At 43.5% G+C, this 21765-nt stretch overlaps 1 protein-coding gene across 1 annotated transcript in view; it reads left to right on the top strand.

Moving 5' to 3' along the window:
* The window catches only part of QSOX1 (quiescin sulfhydryl oxidase 1), a 353508-nt gene that overhangs the window by 156277 nt on the left and 175466 nt on the right, over positions 1-21765 (top strand). Inside the window, exon 4 of the mRNA XM_069232081.1 lies at positions 16367-16466. Within this exon, the coding sequence (XP_069088182.1) occupies positions 16367-16466 (100 nt within the window). The remainder of the gene's footprint in view (positions 1-16366; positions 16467-21765) is intronic.

The following is a 21765-nucleotide window of genomic DNA, read 5'->3' as shown; positions in this document are numbered from 1 at the left end:
CGAAGCCCACTTCCTCTCTTTCTTTAACATATGAAATTGAGCAAATACAATTCTGACGTATCTTAAAATGTTGGATTCTTCAGCTCCCTTTCTTTATATTTTTGACTCTTGTGTTGTTTCGTCATGCTCTATTTCTTATGTCTTTGCTGTTGTTAACGCGTCCTTTTATGTTAATTTATTACACATTAGGACTCGTTTTAGGCCAATGAATCTTTTGACCCAGTTGAGAGAGACCGTAGGACGAGATAGCTGATCAATATATCAATAATGTCATCAATATTTATCACCACAATACATTTCACTTTGGTCAAAGACATTAATCAAATTGACGACGCAACCATGACCTTTCAGCCATGAATAACCACACCTTTGATATAATTTTATGAAGTTTATTCCCTATTAGTTACAATCTAAAACTAAGTGCGTCAATCTCAAAGCCAAGAAACACAATAGCATAGTTACGATATGGCAACTTTGGTAAGATTTCAGTAAAGCAAGAATCATAAACATCAGAATATAACACGCCGCGAACATAGATCTGAATACAGCAAAGTGTCAAATACGCGCCAGTTCAACATAGCATAATGTCAGTCGTTTGTCTATTTGCGTCAATTTAGTGATCACCTGCCCTAACCACTAATTAGCATTGGCATGTTGGGCTTCATGCAAAACAATTTAGAACACCAATTTGGAAAACATCTAGCTATGGTCTCTGTCAAAATTAAGCAGTTAGTACCTAGAAAGGAAAAGCAAACAGACAAATTACAAATTGCATTGTCATAATTACCCTCCAAAGATTAGGTCAGCGCACAGGTTCAGTCTTCGTCTTCAGGACATCAGTCAAAACGCCATCAGTCAAAGTTCAACTAAAGGCATAAGGGGCACTCCCCTCTTAAGGAGGAAAAGTGTAAATGGGCCGTCTATGGGTGAGGATGGTTTTAATAAGTCTCAAAGTCACCAAAAAGAGTGACAGAGTTTCTGGATAAAATCAGTAGCATTCCCTACCTAATTCTAATGACCCTTCTGTGACATGGGTTTTATCCCTTTTTCGTAGTACATTCCCCCAAAATTCTATTGGACACTTACTATACCCCACTATCTTGAACCTATCAAATTTAGCATTTGGTAATCCCAATTATCACTCCACATTAATTCATGGTTCTTTGATTGGTCTTCATAATTGACGTCTTCGGAGGTGGCACATCCGGCGTTACTTCACTCTTTGGGTCAGCAGATTCATTGTCCATCGGTCTAAGTGACCTTGTACATTTCATTAATCTACAGTTGTTTCAATTTGCTCATACTTTTTAAACCAAGGCACCGAATATGCACTTGGGAACGGAATTAACATAGATACATTCGTCTTCCAAGTTGAAGAAAAAGAACATTTGCAGGGTCACGGCCCTTTGCGAGTCAGCACACTGGAAAAATAGAAAAATGCATTTAATATGAGAGCTGGGCAGCTAAATCTTGCAGCTCACGCTAACTTAAGGCCTATAAAGATTATGAATGTTAAACTTAATTAAACATAACATAAACATTTTATTCATCATTATTAGTTTGCGTAATACATTGGTGGCCATTTACTGTGATCACAATTCAGGTGCGCGTTTAAGCAAAACCGCTATTATTATTGTTTTCTATGCAGCATCATTACATATTGATATAAGCATTTCCTTTCAATATGGGTTAAGTAAGCTATGCTCTCTCAGTCCCTCCTCTGATGACGCTCGTCATCACACAAACCTTTCCTTTTAATCTTTCATTTAAATTTTTCACTTTACGCATAATGCGCATTTCAACATCTTGTCCCTTATGTGAACTTTCCCAGATTTCATTGAACATTTTCTCTCTTTCACTTTCTTCATTTCTCCTGGTTCTTTTAGTCAAATCTTTCTTAATTTTATCATTAATTTTGCATGCCCCCCATAATCCTAATAGACAGGCCAGAACAATTAATAGACCCATTAGTATTTTTGCAAGAACCCCATTCTAAACGTTGGTAAACCAGCTCCCTACTCTGGCAATTCCCTTTCCAAATTTCTCCCAAACTCCGGGTTCCTTCAAATCTGCACTATCTCCAGTTAGGTTAGTAAGCATACCTCTAATCTTTTTACTATTGTCTGGAATGAATGAGCAGCAATGGCGCTCGTTGAGCATCTTGCAGACCCCTCCACTCTTTGCTAAAAGAATGTCTAAAGCAAGCCGATTTTGAAGAGTCATAGTTCTTTCTGCAGCAAGTTCAGTATCCATCAGGAGTATAGCCCCTGTAAAATTTGTCAGCATGTTATCCACAATAGTAGACAACTTTTGAATCTTCATAGAATTCAAGAGAACCCCTACTGAAGGGATTATAGCTCCAAATATATCACCAATGACAGCAACCACTGATTCTCGTTTTTGTCTAGCATGTTGTAATTCAGACGTTTTAGGTATTTGCTTTAAGTCATCAATCTGGTAAATCTTTGGGAAAACTATTCACAAATAACATGTCCCATACCATCCCTAAGGGAGACGGTAATAAGCATTAAGTCCACAGATGTAATAAATCCCAGAGATCGCTGGATCCTGTCCACTCAACATAAATGTCCATTTACTCTTAAAACAAAAACACATGTCTACATTCACTCGTTCCCACAAAAAAATTGTCCTGCTCAGATTTCGGCCTATATATACAAAGCCTTCCTACATGTAATGCATCTATAGCTAGTTTGCCTTGCGTTTTGATTCCGGTGTAAGCATAATCATTTGCATATGTGCGCTTTTCTAATCCTTTTTCTAATCTTTCTTTTAATGCTTTGCGTCTATCATCAGTGTGATCTAAAAAGATTTTCTCTGCAGGTGACAGTAAGCAGGTCAGATTGTTGCGATGTGCATAAGCAGTTCCAAATGTAAGCGTTGGATCAAAGAATCCTCTAACTATTTTTATGTCATGTTCCTTAGCTAGCTTGTTCAAGAATTCAATCACAGGCACAAAGGAAAACACAACATCCAGATTTGAGTCAAAGTATTGCACATGCTCTTGATTATAGAATCTGGTTAGTAGCAAACTACAGCTAATCCTGTAAGTTAAAGGAAGGCTATGGTAAGTAACCCCTTCTTGCACAGATGAAGGAATCCTGGTATACACATAACAGTCTTTCGCATCCATGGTCTCCACATGCTCATTCACCAAGCGATAGAAGACATTAGTAGAAAGTTCCCCCTTTGAATTAGTTCCCTCCTGCAAGTGACTTGCATCTTGCTCAAACCTCTCCCATGGTGTTAGTGTTGTAGTTTCAGGTTTTGAAGTAGCGTTAATAGTCTTTTTCTCCAACCACGGCATTCCCACAATCACTCCCTCAATTATTATTGCACACACAATACCTATTATAAGGCTTAACCAACCACACACCTTACTTCCCTTGTTACTACCTCTATTATGAGCCATGTCTGTATAGAATCAAATAGCAGAATAACAATAAACTCAAGGATGATATAGAACTTTTTTTTTTTTTCTCTCTCTCTGCGTGTATTTACAGCGTTTTCACTCGCTCCGGGACCCCCTTTGTAAAATCAGGTTAGCAGCTTGTCATAATCAGGTTTCTCAAAGTCAAATCAGGTTCTAATGTCACATCCGGTTTATTTATTTCTTAGTTTTCAATTTTGATTTTTAACAAAGTCTTTCCTTTGAGTTAATTCAGGTACCGTAGTATTGACCTGGTACTTCTCGATCAAAACAGAATGCTAGGAATTCTTGTTGCCATTCAGATGTTGTAGAATACGCCCATTCAGGACCTGTATATCTTCTGTTTGCGACTCTTTCTCTTCAAACTGCGTTCACCTTGCAGTTCTCCCTCACTTAGACCTTCCACTTGGGATGTATCAGTTTCCTCTGTTATTGTTTCATCTGGTATGCTTCTTATGCTTAAAAGTGGTTTCTCTGGCCAGTTATCACCCTTATGCGTCTTTTTCCGATATGTCTTTTCAGGACGCTGGACAGCACCCTCCTCTTGTGATATGGTGTTTTCACTTGATGAACCTGCAACTGGCTCAGGGGATGTCGGTACACTCTGATCTCTTTCTATTATTTCCCCTTCTTCTCCTTCTTGATCTGTAACGGGTTCAAGTTCTAACCCGTATCCGTCTACTTCTGGGAGAACCTCTCCTTGACTTAGTTCTCCTGCCGCCTCTACTGAGTTAGGCACTCTGTCACCTCTCTCGAACTCATTCACTGTTCGAGGGACGAGGCTGTTCTCAGTGGGCTCTCCTGCAGCCTCAGTTCCTTCTTGGCTACTTTCTGGCCCTAAGACTTCTCTTCCTGGAACTGTTGTGCCGGAAACTTCAAGTTCCTCGTCAGTTGGACACGTTACCTTCTTTGTGTGACTGGCATGTATCCAATTTGGAACGCCTGCACATTTCACAGCAGTGGTTGTTGTCGAGATTACTTGATACGGCCATTTCCAATGTGGCTCCAAACAAGACTTTCTCACGTGCTTCTTGACAACCACCCAGTCACCGGCCTGTAGGGTGTGACCTGGATCTCCAATCGGTGGCAATGTGTTACCCTCTAACTGGTGAGAGAAAGAGCGAATCACGTTAGCCAAACAGTTGCAGTAGTCCAACACCATATCATCTGTGTTATTCACTAGAGCATTCGCAGGTACTGCTAGCAATCTCATAGCTCTGCCCCTGAGGATTTCATGGGGTGATAGTCCTGTTTTCCTATCAGGGGTGTTCCTCATTGACATCAGCACTAAGGGCAATGCATCTGGCCATTTCATATTGGTAGCTGCCCACATCTTTGCCATTCTTGATTTCAGAGTACCATTCATTTGCTCTACTAGTCCTGATGCTTCAGGGCGGTAGCTATAATGCAGCTTTTGTTCAATGTCTAGTGTGGCACATAGAAGTTTAATCACCTCATTGTCGAAGTGTCTGCCCCTATCTGATACTATAGAGACCGGAAACCCACCCGAACCTTGGTATTAGTTCCCTAAGTAGCAGCTTTGCAACTGTGAGACTGTCATTTCTACGTGTGGGGTAGGCTTCAATCCAGTGACTGAAAACACACACAATCACCAACACGTACTTCAATCCTCCACAAACAGGCATCTCAATGAAATCCATTTGCATTTTGCTGAAAGGACCACCAGCTCTCCCAATATGGCTCAAAGTTACCACAGTCCCTTTTCCAGCATTCATCTGTTGACAGATGATGCATCTGTGACAGGTAACGTCTGTGGCATGTCTGAATTTTGGGTTAAACCAATAGATTTTGAATGACCTGATCATTGCATCTCTCCCAAGGTGAGCCTGTCCATGGTACAGCCTGGCGAACTGTGACAGAAGGCTGTTTGGCAAGACTAATTTCCCCTCCTCTGAGACCCATAAATCATCAGCCCTCTGTACACATTGCATTCTTTGCCAGGAACGTTTTTCCTCTTTGCTAGCACGACCCTGTAATGTCTTTAGCTCATCTAAGGAATCCACCACCCTTAATGCAAGGTTCAAACGTGTCATTTTCAGTTTGCGGTAACAATTCCCACTGTTCCTTGAATGATATACAGTTCAATGCGCAAAACCTTGCGACTTGATCTGCATAACCGTTTCCCATGAACACACAGTCTTGTGACTTAGCGTGAGCATTGCATTTTACCACGGCAATTTCAAGAGGTAACTGAATCGCATGCAACAAATCCTTTATTTGTTCACCATTTTTCACAGGAGAACCAGAAGAGGTCATAAAACCTCTCTGTGACCACAGCTGACCGAAATCATGTACGATTCCGAATCCATATCTGCTATCAGTATAGATAGTGACTCTCAGAGTCACAGCTGCGTGGCATGACTTAGTAAGGGCAATCAATTCTGCCACTTGTGCGGAAAACACTTTCTCGAGCCAGGAATTTTTAATGACAATAGCTATGGTACATACAGCGTAAACAGCCCTCAGTGTTCCGACGGAATCTCTTAAACAAGACCCATCAACAAACATGATACAATCATTTTCTTTCAGCTGTGTGTCTTGAATATCTGGTCGTGGTTTGGTACATAATTCCGTTACCTCAAGACAATCATGCTCTAATTCTTAATCATTTTTATTTTCAGTATTCTCAGCAGGAAGTAAAGTTGCCGGGTTCAATACAGTACATCGTTTCAGTGAAACATTAGGTGACCCCAGTATGATTGTCTCATATTTGGTAAGACAAGCATTTGTCATGTGCTGAGTTTTAGTTTGAGTCAACAATATTTCAACTGAATGCAGAACCATTACTATTAGGGGGTATCCCATAATTATGCCTTCACACTGTAAGGCTCTGACCAACTGCTGCAACTGCGAGCAAACAACCCGGTAAGGCTGCTGCAACCGGGTCCAAAGTAGCTGAAAAATACGCTACAGAGCGATTTGCACCTCCATGGACCTGTGTCAAGACCAAGCATCACGTTCATGACAGAACAGTAGAAAAGGCTTTGTATAATCAGGCATACCTAGCGCTGGTGCCCTACACATGCAATCTCTCAATTCCATAAATGACTAAAGCTCTTCTTTGGACAAGGCTATGGTATATGGCTCATCCTTGATCTCTTTGCCTGTCAGTTTTATCAAAGGTTTTGAGATGATCGAGAAGTTGGGTATCCACTGGCGGCAGTAGCCCACCATTCCCAGGAACATTCTGACATCCCTTTTTGTTGTTGGGGGGTTCATTTGCAAAATGGCTGTTATTCTTTCCTTCGATATCCTCCTGGACCCTCTTTCAATTAGATGCCCTAGGTATTTCACCTCTTTCTGACAGTTTTGCAGCTTCTTGGGTGACACCTTGTGTCCGTTCTTTCCCAAATGATTCAGTAAGGCAATCGTATCATATTTACAGTTATCCCTTGTTTTGGATGTAATCAGCAAGTCATCGATGTACTGCACTAGAGTCGAGTTAAAAGGCAGTACTAAGGATTCTAAGTCCTTTTTCAATATCTGATTAAAGATAGATGATGATTCAGATAACCCTTGAGGAATTCTGCACCAACTGTACACCTTATCCAGGAATTTGAAACTGAACAAAAATTGACTGTCCTCGTGAAGAGGTATCGAAAAGAATGCTTGTGACAAGTCTATAACGGTGAACCATTCAGCATCACACGGAACCTGAAACATGATCACTGCTGGATTGGGCACTATGAGGCAACATTTTACCACAATCTCATTTATTTTCCTCAAATCTTGCACAATTCGAACTTTCCCACAAGGCTTTTTCAGACCCATTATCAGTGAATTGCACGGGCTACTCAACACCTCTTTCAGAACTCCCTGTTTCAGAAAATCTGCAATTATTTGTGACACTTCAATAAGAACATCTTGTGCCATATAATATTGGGGCACCTGAGGAAAGACTGCATTTGACTTCACTTGTACTTTAACTGGTTCCACACCTTTTATTAGTCCCACTTCCTTTCCTGTCAGATTCCACACTTTCTCTGTCACTGTTCCCTGTAACTCGACAGGTAGGTCAGTAATTGTAAGCATCGGAAACAAGGTAATCAAAGGATAATCCTCATTGGCCGTCCCTGTCTCTTCCTCTGAGAACTGACCTTCGTCTCCTTCATCATCACTATTTGTCTGTAATTCGAGTCCATCATTGGAACAGGTAATCGAACATTTTGTCTTGCACAGTAAGTCCCTTCCCAGTAGGGATACCGGACTTGAATCACAGACTACAAATCTATGCAGTCCCTGGAAGTTGCCGATCTCAACTTGCACTGGATCTGTAATCTGGTTTGTCAGGTATTGGTTTGCTACACCGACTACCCTTATGGTACGCCCCGAAAGTGGTAGTTTCGGAACCTCCGCACTCCTGACTGTAGAGCTTGTAGCTCCGGTATCGACCAAAAATGAGACTTTGTAACCCATTACCTTCCCCTCCACATAGGGACCCCTCTGATCCACCTCTAGGGTTGCTGCAAGCCTGCATTCTTCACTATCTGAACTATCATCCGACCATTCCATGCCATTTTCACCTCCTAATGGGAATTGCTGTACTGTATTATTTTGACTCATTACCTGACCTGTGACCTGTTGAGGAAGCATGACCTGTGTCTGTCCCATCGGAGCCATTGGTAATTGCATTTGCTGTCTAGGTACCATGGGAACCTGATGTTGTACTTGCTGCATCTGCGCTGGCTGAAAACGCGGCATATGCATCTGCTGCATGGGCTGTACCCCTTGCATCTGTACCAGGTTATTTTGAAAATTCAGATTTTGATGTCTCAGTTTTGAGCCTTTTACATTTTGCAATGTACCAACATTAGTGCTTTGTTGAACGACACCATCCTGTACCACATTCGGGCACTCCCGTTTCCAGTGCCCCACGCCCGCACCCGTGACATGGTGACATCTTTTTCACCCCTTGTACGTCATTTTGAACCACAACGGTATTCAAGTCTGGACTGTGATTCACAAAACCTCGACCTCTCGGTTGCGCCTGAAACACACCATTCATTTGCGGCTGCTGCTGTATCATCTGCTGGACTCCATTTCCCTGTATTCCTGCCTGTGCAGCCCTTATCTGCATCACCATCACTTTCTCTTCCAGCTTTTTCTGCTTTAACTCAATCTCGTCACTACAATATTTCGCATACTGCAACACCTCATCAATTGGCTTCGCTTGCCAACAAATCAAATGATTCTTAATCATTTGACTGACCTCTGGTCTCAGCCCTTCAACAAATCTGAACACGAGATGGTTCATGTCCTTTGGCTCAATAGTCTCAGTACCACTGTAATGTTTGAATGCTTTTAACAACCTCTCATAGTAAGCATGTATTGATTCCTTAACTTCCTGTGAGGTCCGGTCAATCTTCTGCCAATCAGTCACCTTTGGCGACACCTTTTGTTTCAAAAACTCAATCACCTTATGATAGTACTTCATCACCTCCTCAGAGGGAGCTCCAGTCACCTTATCCCTTGCCGGCTCCTTCGTCGGCCAATCTACCCCTCTCTTACACTCGAGCCACAAATCAGGTGGAACAATGATCTCGAACAAGGTATTCAAGTCTTCCCAGAGACACTTCGCAAGCTTCACGAACCTGTCTGTTTGCTGATACCACTCGATTGGCTTCTCCCTCAATCTGGGATAATCGTTAGTAAAGGATAGGATGTCTCCTCTGGACCATGGCACATGTACTAAAACACCACCAGCTGTTTCTCTCATGGGTAGTATTTTTACTGATTCTGTGTCGGGTGAGGTTTTGGTCTGACTTGACCCTGGACTGTCACCTTTTTCCTTATCTCTTTTCTTTGCCCATCTGCCTTCCCATTTTTCTAATGCACCCCAAATTTGCGCACTTTGCAATAGCTCTTTTAAGTGTGCCTTCATTCCAGCAGACCTCATGTGCTCAAAATCTTTCGAATCAAAGTCTAATCTGTAACTGTTTTTCAAATGTTTAGTGTTTTCAATGTCAATATTGTATTTGTCTGCCAGGTTTGCTAATCTCTGATGCACCTTGCCCACTTCTTTGGTAATCTTGGGGCACATGAATCTCAGTTCTGCTTCAGTGTAGGACTTTAATCTGTTTATCCCCATCGTACCTTCCACTAATTCAGCAGCTTCCACTCCCAGTCTTACAAAATGTAGGTAGTCATCTTGCCCTACCTTTTCCGGTTCCACTGCAGTCACTGTAGTCTTTTGCGAAGTATAAGTTTTTTCTAGCCATTCATTCAGCTGCTGCACTGTAAAACCTTGCAGTGAAATGTTCCCTGCATGTATCATTGGCGACTGTGAGGTGTTTGTACTCGTCGTCTGTGGAGTTAAAACCCCTAACCCTGCCTGACGCATTGCTTCTAAGGGTGCTTCTACTTGGCTAAGGTCTATTAAGGACCTCGGCTTTTCGACTGCTTGTTCTCCTGGAGCCATTATCTGGGGAGTTCCTCTGGGCCCTCCTCTTATCGCATCTTGGGTCATTACTCCCTGATCACATGCGCCAGATTTGCCTTGTGCATATAATGGCACTGGTGGACCGACAGTAATTGGTAATGATATTGCAGCAGGTGTCTGACCTGGTCCCAAACTCCGTGGAGCAGTAACTCCATAGGTCTGTTCCAAAGTACCCGGGACAGGTACTAATGGAGGACCAGCTACTGGGTTGTACCCTGGTATCAATTGTGGTTGCTGCTGGGACAGCAATTTCGGAGTTGACTCAATCTGCACTATCCCTGGTTTTGTATATATCGGGTCTGGCGGCACTATCAGATTTGTAGTAGTCTCAAGTACTGGGACGTCTGGATAGATTCTCTGTATCTGCGGTGGAGGTTGCAACTGTATCTGCATGTCTGGCGCAGTGGGTACACTGACACCATTCTTTATCGAAGTCGTATCACTAGTCTGTACCGTATTGTAACTCCCTTCTCCTGCGTCTGGTTCCCAGGACCCATGCTAGTGCTTAGAACACTGTCGCTCACTGCATAAGGTGGCGGGCGATCATGTAATAATCGGTCCATGAATTCCTCATCGTCTGAATTGTCTTCCTCTTCCCAAGGTCTCTTATTCTCTTTAGACTTACTAGAGTCCTTATCTGTTTTACAGGAGGCTTTCTTTCCCTGTGACTCTTCTCCCTGAGCTATTGCTGGGAACAATTTTAATCTGTCAACAATTCCCTGTCTCCACATTTTGTTCTTGTTATCCCACCTAGCTTCTGCATAGGATTTTTCTGCCCTTTTTAGCCTTCTCTGGAACCTTTCTTGTCTATGTTTAAGAGCCATTAAGTCCCAAATCGCTAAAGCCTCATGTTGAGCTGGCCTTGGAGGTGGTTTTTGTGTACTTAGCATCCACCTTAAATTCTCTAGTACCTTTGGATTAAACGTCCCATGTACTGGGAACGCTAAACATCCCTCTTTCTCTGTTAATTTGCGCCACTGTTTCATCCATAAACAAGGCGCAACACCCTTCTCCTCCATAACCATGTAAGCTGGAGTACCCTCAGGTGGTGTAGGCTCCCCATCAGTTGCTATAATATACGCGTCTCCTTTCAGAGCACTCTTAAAAGCCTTGACAAAATTCATCTTTGTGTTTTTTCTTATTTGTATTTAATCAGAAAGTGACTTTAATTCCCAGGACACTCTTCACCCACCTTTCTCAACCTATTGCCTTCACGGACGGCAGCCAATCCGTGCGCGACCCCTCTCGACAACTGACCTATCTCAGCGCGGCACCACTGACGTCACACTCACACACTGCAGCTGACAGTCTTGCGGCTCGTCTGCCCCTCACTGAATCCACACAACCTAATGCAAAGTTTTTGCGAGCACCTTTAATAACAACACAAATCTGTCGGTTTACTACAGGAAGGGTAACACATTCGCTTCAGAACTTTACAGAGATTTCACTTGAAGCCTCGGTCGCTACTCTCTCTTTCTCAGTCCCCGCATACGCAAGCAGAATTCGACCCGCAAATTCTACTCTCGACGGCTCAGTGGTTCGCCCTAGTGCACTTTAGAGCTTGCCAAATCTCCATCGAAGGTTTCACACATACTCTCTGACTCAGACTCGACTTGTCAATCACGCCCGATTGACTTACTAAACTGCACAGATTACAACATAAATCCAAGTGTCTCCTATACTTGTCAATATACTCCGGAGTCTTAGACCACAACGGGTCCGTACATAAACAACCAACCACGTGGATAATTTTAAGCACAAAGCGCCACACTCATGTGAAGTACGCCGACTTCCTTACTCTCATACCGCGGAGTACGCCTACTCCTAATAAACAATATTTACCTGGCCTAGATACACACAAATTTCACAACCACCTGCAAAAAGGCATAAGCTAAGCAAGCGCAAAACCCTATACCACACACATTATGATTCCCAACTCACTTAAGCAGGCTCCGAGATCCCGGGAAAGTCATGGTGAACTTAGAAACCAATCATTCCTCCGATTTGCATCATCACAGAAAAACAATTTAAACAATGATTCTCCGTCCTAGGGCCCCAAAGGGCCAAACCGTCGCTCAGCTACCAGAACTGTTAACGCGTCCTTTTATGTTAATTTATTACACATTAGGACTCGTTTTAGGCCAATGAATCTTTTGACCTAGTTGAGAGACACCGTAGGACGAGATAGCTGATCAATATGTCTATCAATATATCAATAATGTCATCAATATTTATCACCACAATACATTTCACTTTGGTCAAAGACATTAATCAAATTGACGACGCAACCATGACCTTTCAGCCATGAATAACCACACCTTTGATAGAATTTTATGAAGTTTATTCCCTATTAGTTACAATCTAAAACTAAGTGCGTCAGTCTCAAAGCCAAGAAACACAATAGCATAGTTATGATATGGCAACTTTGGTAAGATTTCAATAAGGCACGAATCATAAACATCAGAATATAACACGGCGCAAACATAGATCTGAATACAGCAAAGTGTCAAATACGCGTCAGTTCAACATAGCATAATGTCAGTCGTTTATCTATTTGCGTCAATTTAGTGATCACCTGTCCTAACCACTAATTAGCATTGGCATGTTGGGCTTCATGCAAAACAATTTAGAACACCAATTTGGAAAACATCTAGCTATGGTCTCTGTCAAAATTAAGCAGTTGGTACCTAGAAAGGAAAAGCAAACAGACAAATTACAAATTGCATTGTCATAATTACCCTCCAAAGATTAGGTCAGTGCACAGGTTCAGTCTTCGTCTCCAGGACATCAATCAAAACCCCATCAGTCAAAGTTCAACTAAAGGCATAAGGGGCACTCCCCTCTTAAGGAGGAAAAGTGTAAATGGGCAGTCTATGGGTGAGGATGGTTTTAATAAGTCTCAAAGTCACCAAACAGAGTGACAGTTTCTTGATAAAATCAATAGCATTCCCTACCTAATTCTAATGACCCTTCTTTGACATGGGTTTTTATCCCTTTTTCGTAGTACATTCCCCCAAAATTCTATTGGACACTTACTATACCCCACTATTTTCAACCTATAAAATTTAGCATTTGGTAATCCCAATTATCACCCCACATTAATTCATGGTTCTTTGATTGGTCTTCATAATTGACGTCTTCGGAGGTGGCACATCAGGCATTACTTCACTCTTTGGCACGTCTTTGGGTCAGCAGATTCATTGTCCATCGGTCTAAGTGACCTTGTACATTTCATTATCAAATCTACATTTGTTTCAATTTGCTCATACTTTTTAAACCAAGGAACTGATATGCGCTTGGGAATGGAATTAACATAGATACATTCATCTTCCAAGTTGAAGAAAAAGAACATTTGCAGAGTCACTGCCCTTTGCGAGTCAGCACACTGGAAAAATAGAAAAATGCATTTAATATGAGAGCTGGGCAGCTAAATCTTGCAGCTCACGCTAACTTAAGGCCTATAAAGATTATGAATGTTAAACTTAATTAAACATAACATAAACATTTTATTCATCATTATTAGTTTGCGTAATACATTGGTGGCCATTTACCGTGATCACAATTCGGGTGCGCGTTTAAGCAAAACCGATATTATTATGGTTTTCCATGCAGAATCATTACATATTGATATAAGCATTTAATTTCAATATGGGTTAAGTAAGCTACGCTCTCTCACTGTTGTCAGCTAGAATGAAAATCTTTTCCACCAATCCACTGATCTCTCCCAATAACTTTGTTCCTTCCTGCCACCTATATGATGTCTTTTCTTCCAGCATTTTAACTCTTTGACTCAACTAATCTACATCCACCAATTTTATTGAGATTTGCATTAATAAAACATAAAAGAATATACATACACTCTTAAGTTGGTAAGAGCATCCTTCAGGCTTTGCCTGACTTAGATCAATTTCTGTTTGCGTTCTTCTTTAAACTCTCAAGTTCTTCAGTATATCTATTAAATGATCCTTGTTCAGTGGTGGAGTTCCCTGTGTTTTAGCCATTTCCACATTCGTCTTCAAGTGCCAGGTATAATTTTTACACCTGTACGGGGTTTGGTCTACTAAATCACGATGTCCATTTGGCTTTTTGTCATTGTCTTTGGGAACATCTGTCTCCACTGCAGGAATGTTCCCCTCTAGGTTGCTAATGTGGTTTGCTATATATAGGACTAGCTTGATCCCAGGAATAACACTTTGGTTGGCTTGTTATATTGAACGAGGGAGTGGGGAAGGATTTTCGATGTACAGCTGTGCAACACCCTACACTTTCCATTTGCGGTGTTTGCAATACCTCTATTTGCTCTCAGTCCGTGCCACTGTCGTTCTTCGGCCTCTGGATTCAGTCTGATTTACTGACCACTCCCTGCCCCCTCCAAGTACCTTGGCCTTTATTAGCTGGCCTCTGGTACTCATGAAATCTCGCTCAAAGGCCTCTGGCTTCCTCCCCAGAGTCTTGAACTTTCATCGCATCTGCTTTCCCCTACCTTATAGTGGCTGCGGGTCTTTCACCTACTCACTTGGCGGGTCCACAGCAGGCTGTTTCTCCCACGGGTTCTGCTCCAGACTCGCTGTATTTACCTGCCGCTCTTGATTTGTGGGGAGGAGCGGCTTGGCTTTCACACAAAGGCAGCGGGTGTAATTTGCTGGGAGGACTTGCTCCATATTGCTGGTGAGTGGTGCTTCCCCTGCTTGAGTTGATAAAAAAATATGCATAGCTTGGGTTTTTGTTCTGCTGATGCTTGGAGCGTAGGAAGAAAAGGTTGTCACCTTCAGGCTGTGCTGCCCTACCATAAATTGTAACTTTAGACTTTTTTTAACCTTGACCCTGTATATTCTAAAATCGGTAATAATGAAAAAGCATGCAATGTGATTTCATGTTTACTGTTGTTAATGCTGAAAGAGAGGAGTCTTCATTATTTTTTTGGTCTCACCTTTGGGCATGTGCTGTTGCTCGGCAGGGGAATTGTTTATAATCAAAATCTCGGAGCCCGCCCTTTTCTTACCATTCGGTGGCTTCATTGTCACTCTTTTTTGCTGCTTCCTAATTGGCCACTGCATGCCCGGGGCCACTTCCTTTTCTTTCTTTGGAGCAAGAATCAAGCACAGATAGATTCAACTTATTAGTGTCAAATCCTCTGTGGACTGATGTATGCATTTCAGGAAATATTGTCTGTTTCCAGTTCTAGTGCTGCTTTCCCCATTTGTTCGTTTTTTAAACGCATTTTTGGACATTGTCTACAACTACAACTTTTGGTTTACTCGTACAACTAAAATGAAATTACATTTTATGTAAGTTGGGTTAAGATGTTACAATGTATAAATGCCACACTAAGAACACATTTAAACCTTCATAATGCTTGTTGCTGCACACTCATTTTTGTTGCCTTTAAGCCATTCATCCCCTTTTTACCTCATACTTTTGCATTTATTATGTTTGTTTCCTTCTTTAAGTTACGTACACCAACAACTGTACTATTCTATACGACGCCACTCTATGCCGCTTCTCTCTGCACCACTCTACTCCACACCACTCTAAACTACTCCTCAACACTTTACTCGATGTCACTCCAGTCTGTGCTGCTCCACTCTGTACCACAGCATTTCACACAGTGACACTCTATGCCACTCTTCCCACAGTGTCACTCTATGCCACTTCACTATACGCCATGCCACTCCACTCTATGCCACTCTACTATACGCCAATGAACTCTACACCATTCCACTCTATTCTACTACACCCTACGCCACTCCATACCACTCTACACTGTGCCACTCCACTATTTGCTACACTACTCTACTACACTCCATGTCACTCTCTTTTAAGCCACTCCATTCTCCTTTTAACCACTCAAGTCTATTCCACTGTATGCCACTCCACTCTGTGCCACTCAACCCCCCTGCACAGAATGCCACTCTGACACTCTACGCCGCTACTCTCCACATCATGGTACACCTCCCTGTGCCCCTGTACCACTCCACTTTGTACCTCTCTAATCTATGCTAATCTACTCTGGCACTCTTTACCACTTCACTCTACACTATTGTACGCCCCTCTGTGCCACTCCACTCTGTTGTAATCCCCTGTTCTATTCCATTCTACACTACTTCACATGACTCAACTCTTAAGTCTCTCCACACCACTTTACACAGCTCTACGCCACTCCATGCTACTCAACTCTATGCCACTCCACTAACTTTTAGCCATGTTTAACAGTCGCCACCCTGCTGTACAACATGACTAAAAGACATTGGCAAAGCCAGTAGCTCTCTTATTGGGGAGGCCCCATTGGTTTTGTCAGTGTTGTTCTTCATGTTATTTTCATCACTATTTTTCCCATAATTATATATATTTTATTTTTATGCAGTGCTGACTTTAGTCTGTATTGTGCTAGATGACGGTTAATTCTCCCTGTATGTTCAGCTCTGGGATTTCATGATGTGAGCACTCTCCTCCTGCAGGTTTGGGTACTGCTACTCAATTGAGGCGGAAGATCATTGACAACTTGGAAGAGCATAAGGAGTCCTGGCCCCCTGCCTGCCCACCATTGGAACCAGCCAGGTATCTGAAAGCCAAGCATCGTATCATGTTGATTGGGAACAGGCAGTCCCTCTCATATTGCTTAATTTATTATATTTTATAATGGTCTTATTGCACACTCACTCTGTAAACCATAGTTTTATTGATCCAGCGAAAGCGAAACAGTTTGCTATGCGGGGAATGTCAAAAGGTAGATGATTGATTAGACACGGAGCACAGATTGAGATGGGAAAGAGATAGATGGATAGACCAGAAGTACTAAGAGGAGCAGATCTAACATAGAACTCAAGGTTGCTGAATACTGACTAAGTCCATCCCCTTTCCTTGCACTCTACCAGCAAATGTGTTTCCCTTGCATATTCTGCTCATGTCCAGCGCACTGATGTTCATGAGCTTCAATATTTTTATTCCACTGAGGTTGACTGTAGAGTGCGTGTGCCAGCAATGCACAAGAGCATGCTTTATGGACAGGAGATCACTGCCGCAGGTGCAATGCCAAAGCATGGCAAGTTATATGCTTGCATTTTGTTACTGGTGTCTATCTCTCCATTCCTTTGAATTCTTTAACTCGTGTTTTTATGTTTCTTCATGCTAGCTTTCTTTTCTTTCTCCCTTTCTCTTTTACTCGTTGTGTCGAATTTAAGGAGGCAAAATGGTCGTTCAGGAATAATTAATAGAGGATCACAGAAGGTGGTGGCATGCCTTGGGGGAACAGGGGAGCGGGGACACAGAGTTTGAGTAAGGATGGAGTTTGGGATTGTTTTAGGATTCCAAAATTGGGTATCAAAATGTTGAGTAATCTGGACGCTTAATTTTCTAAAAGGCCATCAAATGTGTTTGGTGAGGAAGAGCGGCCTCTATAGAAAGTCAAGAGTACAATGTGTAGAAGGAAGCAGAAAGGACATGGCACACTCCAGTGGTTTCCCGAAGGTGCCCACGATGCAAGACAAGTATCGCCGTACTCAGGGAATGACCAGTGTCTAGAGCAAAGCCAAGGAGGCAGATGGATAAGTGCATATCCTTCCTTTGGGGGCAGGCTGTGTGCGTTTAAAAAAAAAAAAAAAAAAAAAACACCTGGTAGCTGTTTGTGGGTGCCCTTGTAATAATGGGGGCAAAGGAGGGCCTTTCCAGGAGCTGTAAATGTTGGAGTGGGAAGATCAAAAAGCATAACACCAGAAAACCCAAGTAAGGAAAAAGCCTGCTAATTAGGAAGAGTAGAGTTCAGGTGATGTGCAACATGTCAGAGAAAAGAAAGAAGGTTGAAAGGACGGTGACGGCAACAATAGCAGCAATACCTAATCTGCCTGTACTCTGAATTAATGGGGAGGACTTGTGAATTGGGGCAAGTCTACATGTTTACACTTAACCTTCAGATCTTTCCAACCCCCACGAGATGCACAATACGTGAATGCTAAGGTTACCTTTCAATGCCCGGGAATACACATCTCTTGAGACCCTGGCACAGCCTATCCTGCGCCGCAGATGTAGTGGCTTGGAGTCATGGGCCTCATTACTGCTGAACCTGATGGTTGGGGGGGGGGGGGGAACATTATATAAAATAGTAGCTCTTCCTTGGTTCTTGTACATTCTACAAAATCATCCATTTGTTGTCCAGTCAGATTTCTTCCAGGTTCTCCAGGATTTGGTAACCTGCTTTGTCTCGGGTGAAAAACCCAGGGTCGTTTTTCCGAGTGTGTGCTGCCGGCATCATTGGGGGATCTGGAGCTCTCTCTCCATTACTGGGCATCACAATTGGTACTGATAAAGCAGTGGTTGTTTAGGTATCAGCAAGACTCCTCATGAAGTCTGGTGGTGACTACCCTTGAGAGACCTGGTTTGTTTAATTAATTGTGTGTGTGGGGGGGGCTCCTTCTGTACCCACTTCCCCAGGTCACACGAGGTTTCCTTTCCTCAGCTGGGGTGCAGCACTCACAGCGAATGGTCAGGCAAACTTACTGCACAAACGCTCTTTTGCGTCAGGAACTGGTTGAAGCGAGCAACAGGACTGGAGGACTAGTGGGACCTTATAGGCATCTCTTGTCTGGGTGGCGTACGCAACTATGATCATATCCATACTTTTGAACCCCTTTCATTGGAGCATGAACTTCAGAAATCTAAATTTTTTAGGTACCTCAGCTGCGCCACACCCGGGGCAAACATCAAGATGTTCCATGTGAAGTGCCAGAGTGCAACTCCTTTCAAGCCAAACTGACTATGGAGGCTTGGGACAGGAAAGGCCTACCAAAACTATCAATCCCTTCTGTTTAATGGCCTTCATCCTCTCAAAGGCTTGCGAGAAGCCTGGGAACAAGTAGTCGGGGAGATGGGAGATGACAGAGGCCCAGTTGGTAGCCCAGATACTGGCCTTCCCCCTCGAACCTGCAACTAACCCAATTCAACTACTTTCATAGAATCCACTATAGACTGATAGACTTCGGAAAATGGGAAGGGCCCACAACCCAGAGTGCACAAGGTGTCATCCCTCAGAAGTGATGCTGTATCGGATGAGCTGGACTTGTCCTGTTATACAGCTTTACTAGTAGGGGATTTTTGCCTCCCTTGCATATGTTTTGCTGTTCCTAGTAGCCATGGATCCTAGGATAGCCCTACTAGGAATAATGGAGGTTTGGTTGGAGACTAGAGTCCACTTAATATGGGCCGGGCTGGGCGTTTTGGTAGCTAGGAGGGAAAATGCCAGGCATTGGCGGCGGGCAGATCTCTGTCTTTGCAGGGATGGTCGAGAGGCATGAACTACTGTTCAAGGGCTGAAAAGTTAGTCTACAAATGGAAAAGGCTGAGAATGTAAATGATAAGGTGTGGGGTCTGTGGACCTCTCGACAATGGGATAGAGGCTCTGACCACATCTCTTAATGTATGAGTACCTACCCATTCTCTATGTACTATCGACTTTGTATGCACAAATATCTGTAAAGTCTGCTGTGTTTGATGCTACATCTTATGGTCTTTTTACACTGGGTTTATATTATGCTCTAAAACAATAAAAAGAGTTATAAAAATAAAGAAAGATCTAAATTGACCAGAATTCTTATAATTACCCCTGCACACAACTAGGCCCCTCTCTTGCTCTGGGTGTGTATTTAACCTGTGAAAATTGAACACCAAAGTTGTCCCACTCTTTAATGTATTTAAGTATATCGAACACCATTAGAAATGCACTGTTGAACAAAGTGCTTTCATATAACATATTGAGAAACAAAAACTGTGGTGGGGTTGAGATGGGTCCAGTTGAAATTAGGTTTCAGAAACAAAGGGTGTGGTGAGGAGGAAGGGAGAGAGGTGAGAACATCTCAATGGCACAGAACTAGGCAGCACACTGTACAGCTGGTTTCTACATGTATACATTACTAGTATTTCCAATTCTACGCAGAGGGAACCAGTGGTTTGCCCTTTGTCACTTGATTCCGAGGGCACGTGGAGATGCTCTGTTGTGTTTGCGAGCAGTTGTTGCTGCTATGAGAGAATGTGTCATTAAAGTACTGGATGGGAACTGCAGTATGTTAACGTAACCTGCCTCTAGTTACGCTGCAAAGAGACTCGGTGGCAACCTTATTGCGCGGCACTGTAATGAGTACCAGTATATGTTTCCTTGAAGAGTGGGCATTCCCACATGTCCTCCTTTGGTGGTATTTATCCCCTTCTTGGACTCCACGTTGAAGAGAAGAACTGGAGTTATGATAATGAGACGGGTTAGTGTGAAACTGAGGCAACTTAAAGGGAGTTTCTTTCATTCCTGTACTTGTCCTTTAGTGGACATTCTTTTTCTCTCCGTAGCGTTCCTATTCTGTGTATTTAGGACTCCATGTTTAATTTGCGCCACAAGGGCGGAATTGTACGGGTTTTTGTTTTTAAATGAAACTGCATCAAAGGGGAACAGTGATAACCGGGCCTCCAAGTCAATATTGGGACTTTCTGCTAAATGTTTGAGGACTAACAAGAAGGTCACGAGTCAGGGCTGCAGTGGTTCATCGAACAATGAGTATGTCAAAATGTGAACCAAATCTGAGCCACGCAAGCTTTCCACCAAGTTCACAATTCCAAAATATTGCAAAGATGATTTAAGGCATTAAAGAGACAGGATAGTGTTGGTTCTACTGGAATAAATAATTTGACTCAGACATGGCACTTTTGCCGACATTAAGCAGTAATCTGCACACTCAGAAGACAATGTTCTAGAAGCTGTTCAGTGCAGGATATGTTACTGAGTCATGTGACACAAGGGGGTGGTACCACTCCTTCCCCCATGTATGACAAGGTAACCTGCAAGCTTGCTTTTGTGCATTCTGTCCATTAGGTGACATACATGTATTACTCATGCAAATATTGTCACACAAACGCATCCAATGGTGATGAGGATACTGGTTTGTATGGTTTCTACCCATGTTGGCACGCTACAATAAACTTCCCTCTGCAGCCCATCAAATGTTGATCTGCAAAAATATAAGGAGGCTGGTCGATGCGTGTTCTTTCTACCCTTTAGACTTAGGCGGTCATTCTGACCCTGGCGGTCAAAGACCGCCAGGGCGGAGGACCGCGGGAGCACCGCCGACAGGCCGGCGGTGCTCCAATGGGGATTCCGACCGCGGCGGTAAAGCCGCGGTCGGACCGGCAACACTGGCGGTCTCCCGCCAGTGTCCCGCCGCCCCATTGAATCCTCCAAGGCGGCGCAGCTTGCTGCGCCGCCGAGGGGATTCCGACCCCCCCTACCGCCATCCAGATCCCGGCGGTCCGACCGCCGGGAACCGGATGGCGGTAGGGGGGGTCGCGGGGCCCCTGGGGGCCCCTGCAGTGCCCATGCCACTGGCATGGGCACTGCAGGGGCCCCCGTAAGAGGGCCCCTAAATATATTTCACTGTCTGCTGCGCAGACAGTGAAATACGCGACGGGTGCAACTGCACCCGTCGCACAGCTTCCACTCCGCCGGCTCGATTCCGAGCCGGCTTCATCGTGGAAGCCTCTTTCCCGCTGGGCTGGCGGGCGGCCTGAAGGCGGCCGCCCGCCAGCCCAGCGGGAATGTCAGAATTACCGCCGCGGTCTTTCGACCGCGGAACGGTAACCTGACGGCGGGACTTTGGCGGGCGGCCTCCGCCGCCCGCCAAGGTCAGAATGAGGGCCTTAATGTTCTTGGCTGTACTGAATAACTCTTCCACTACCATGGCCGAAGGAGAAGGTTTTAAGTCCCCCAGTGCCATCAGCTTGTTTTCTGCCCATGCAGAGGGGATATGTCCTGTACTCAGTGGAGATTAAAAGTGTTGAGAAATGCAAATCTCGACTAAAGGACCATAGGGCTAAACTTCACATA

This window comes from Pleurodeles waltl, chromosome 4_2, assembly GCF_031143425.1.
Source record: "Pleurodeles waltl isolate 20211129_DDA chromosome 4_2, aPleWal1.hap1.20221129, whole genome shotgun sequence".
In the NCBI taxonomy this organism is placed as follows: domain Eukaryota; kingdom Metazoa; phylum Chordata; class Amphibia; order Caudata; family Salamandridae; genus Pleurodeles; species Pleurodeles waltl.
The sequence above is the reverse complement of the archived record's forward strand: the minus strand, read 5'-3'. Positions and strand labels throughout refer to the sequence as shown.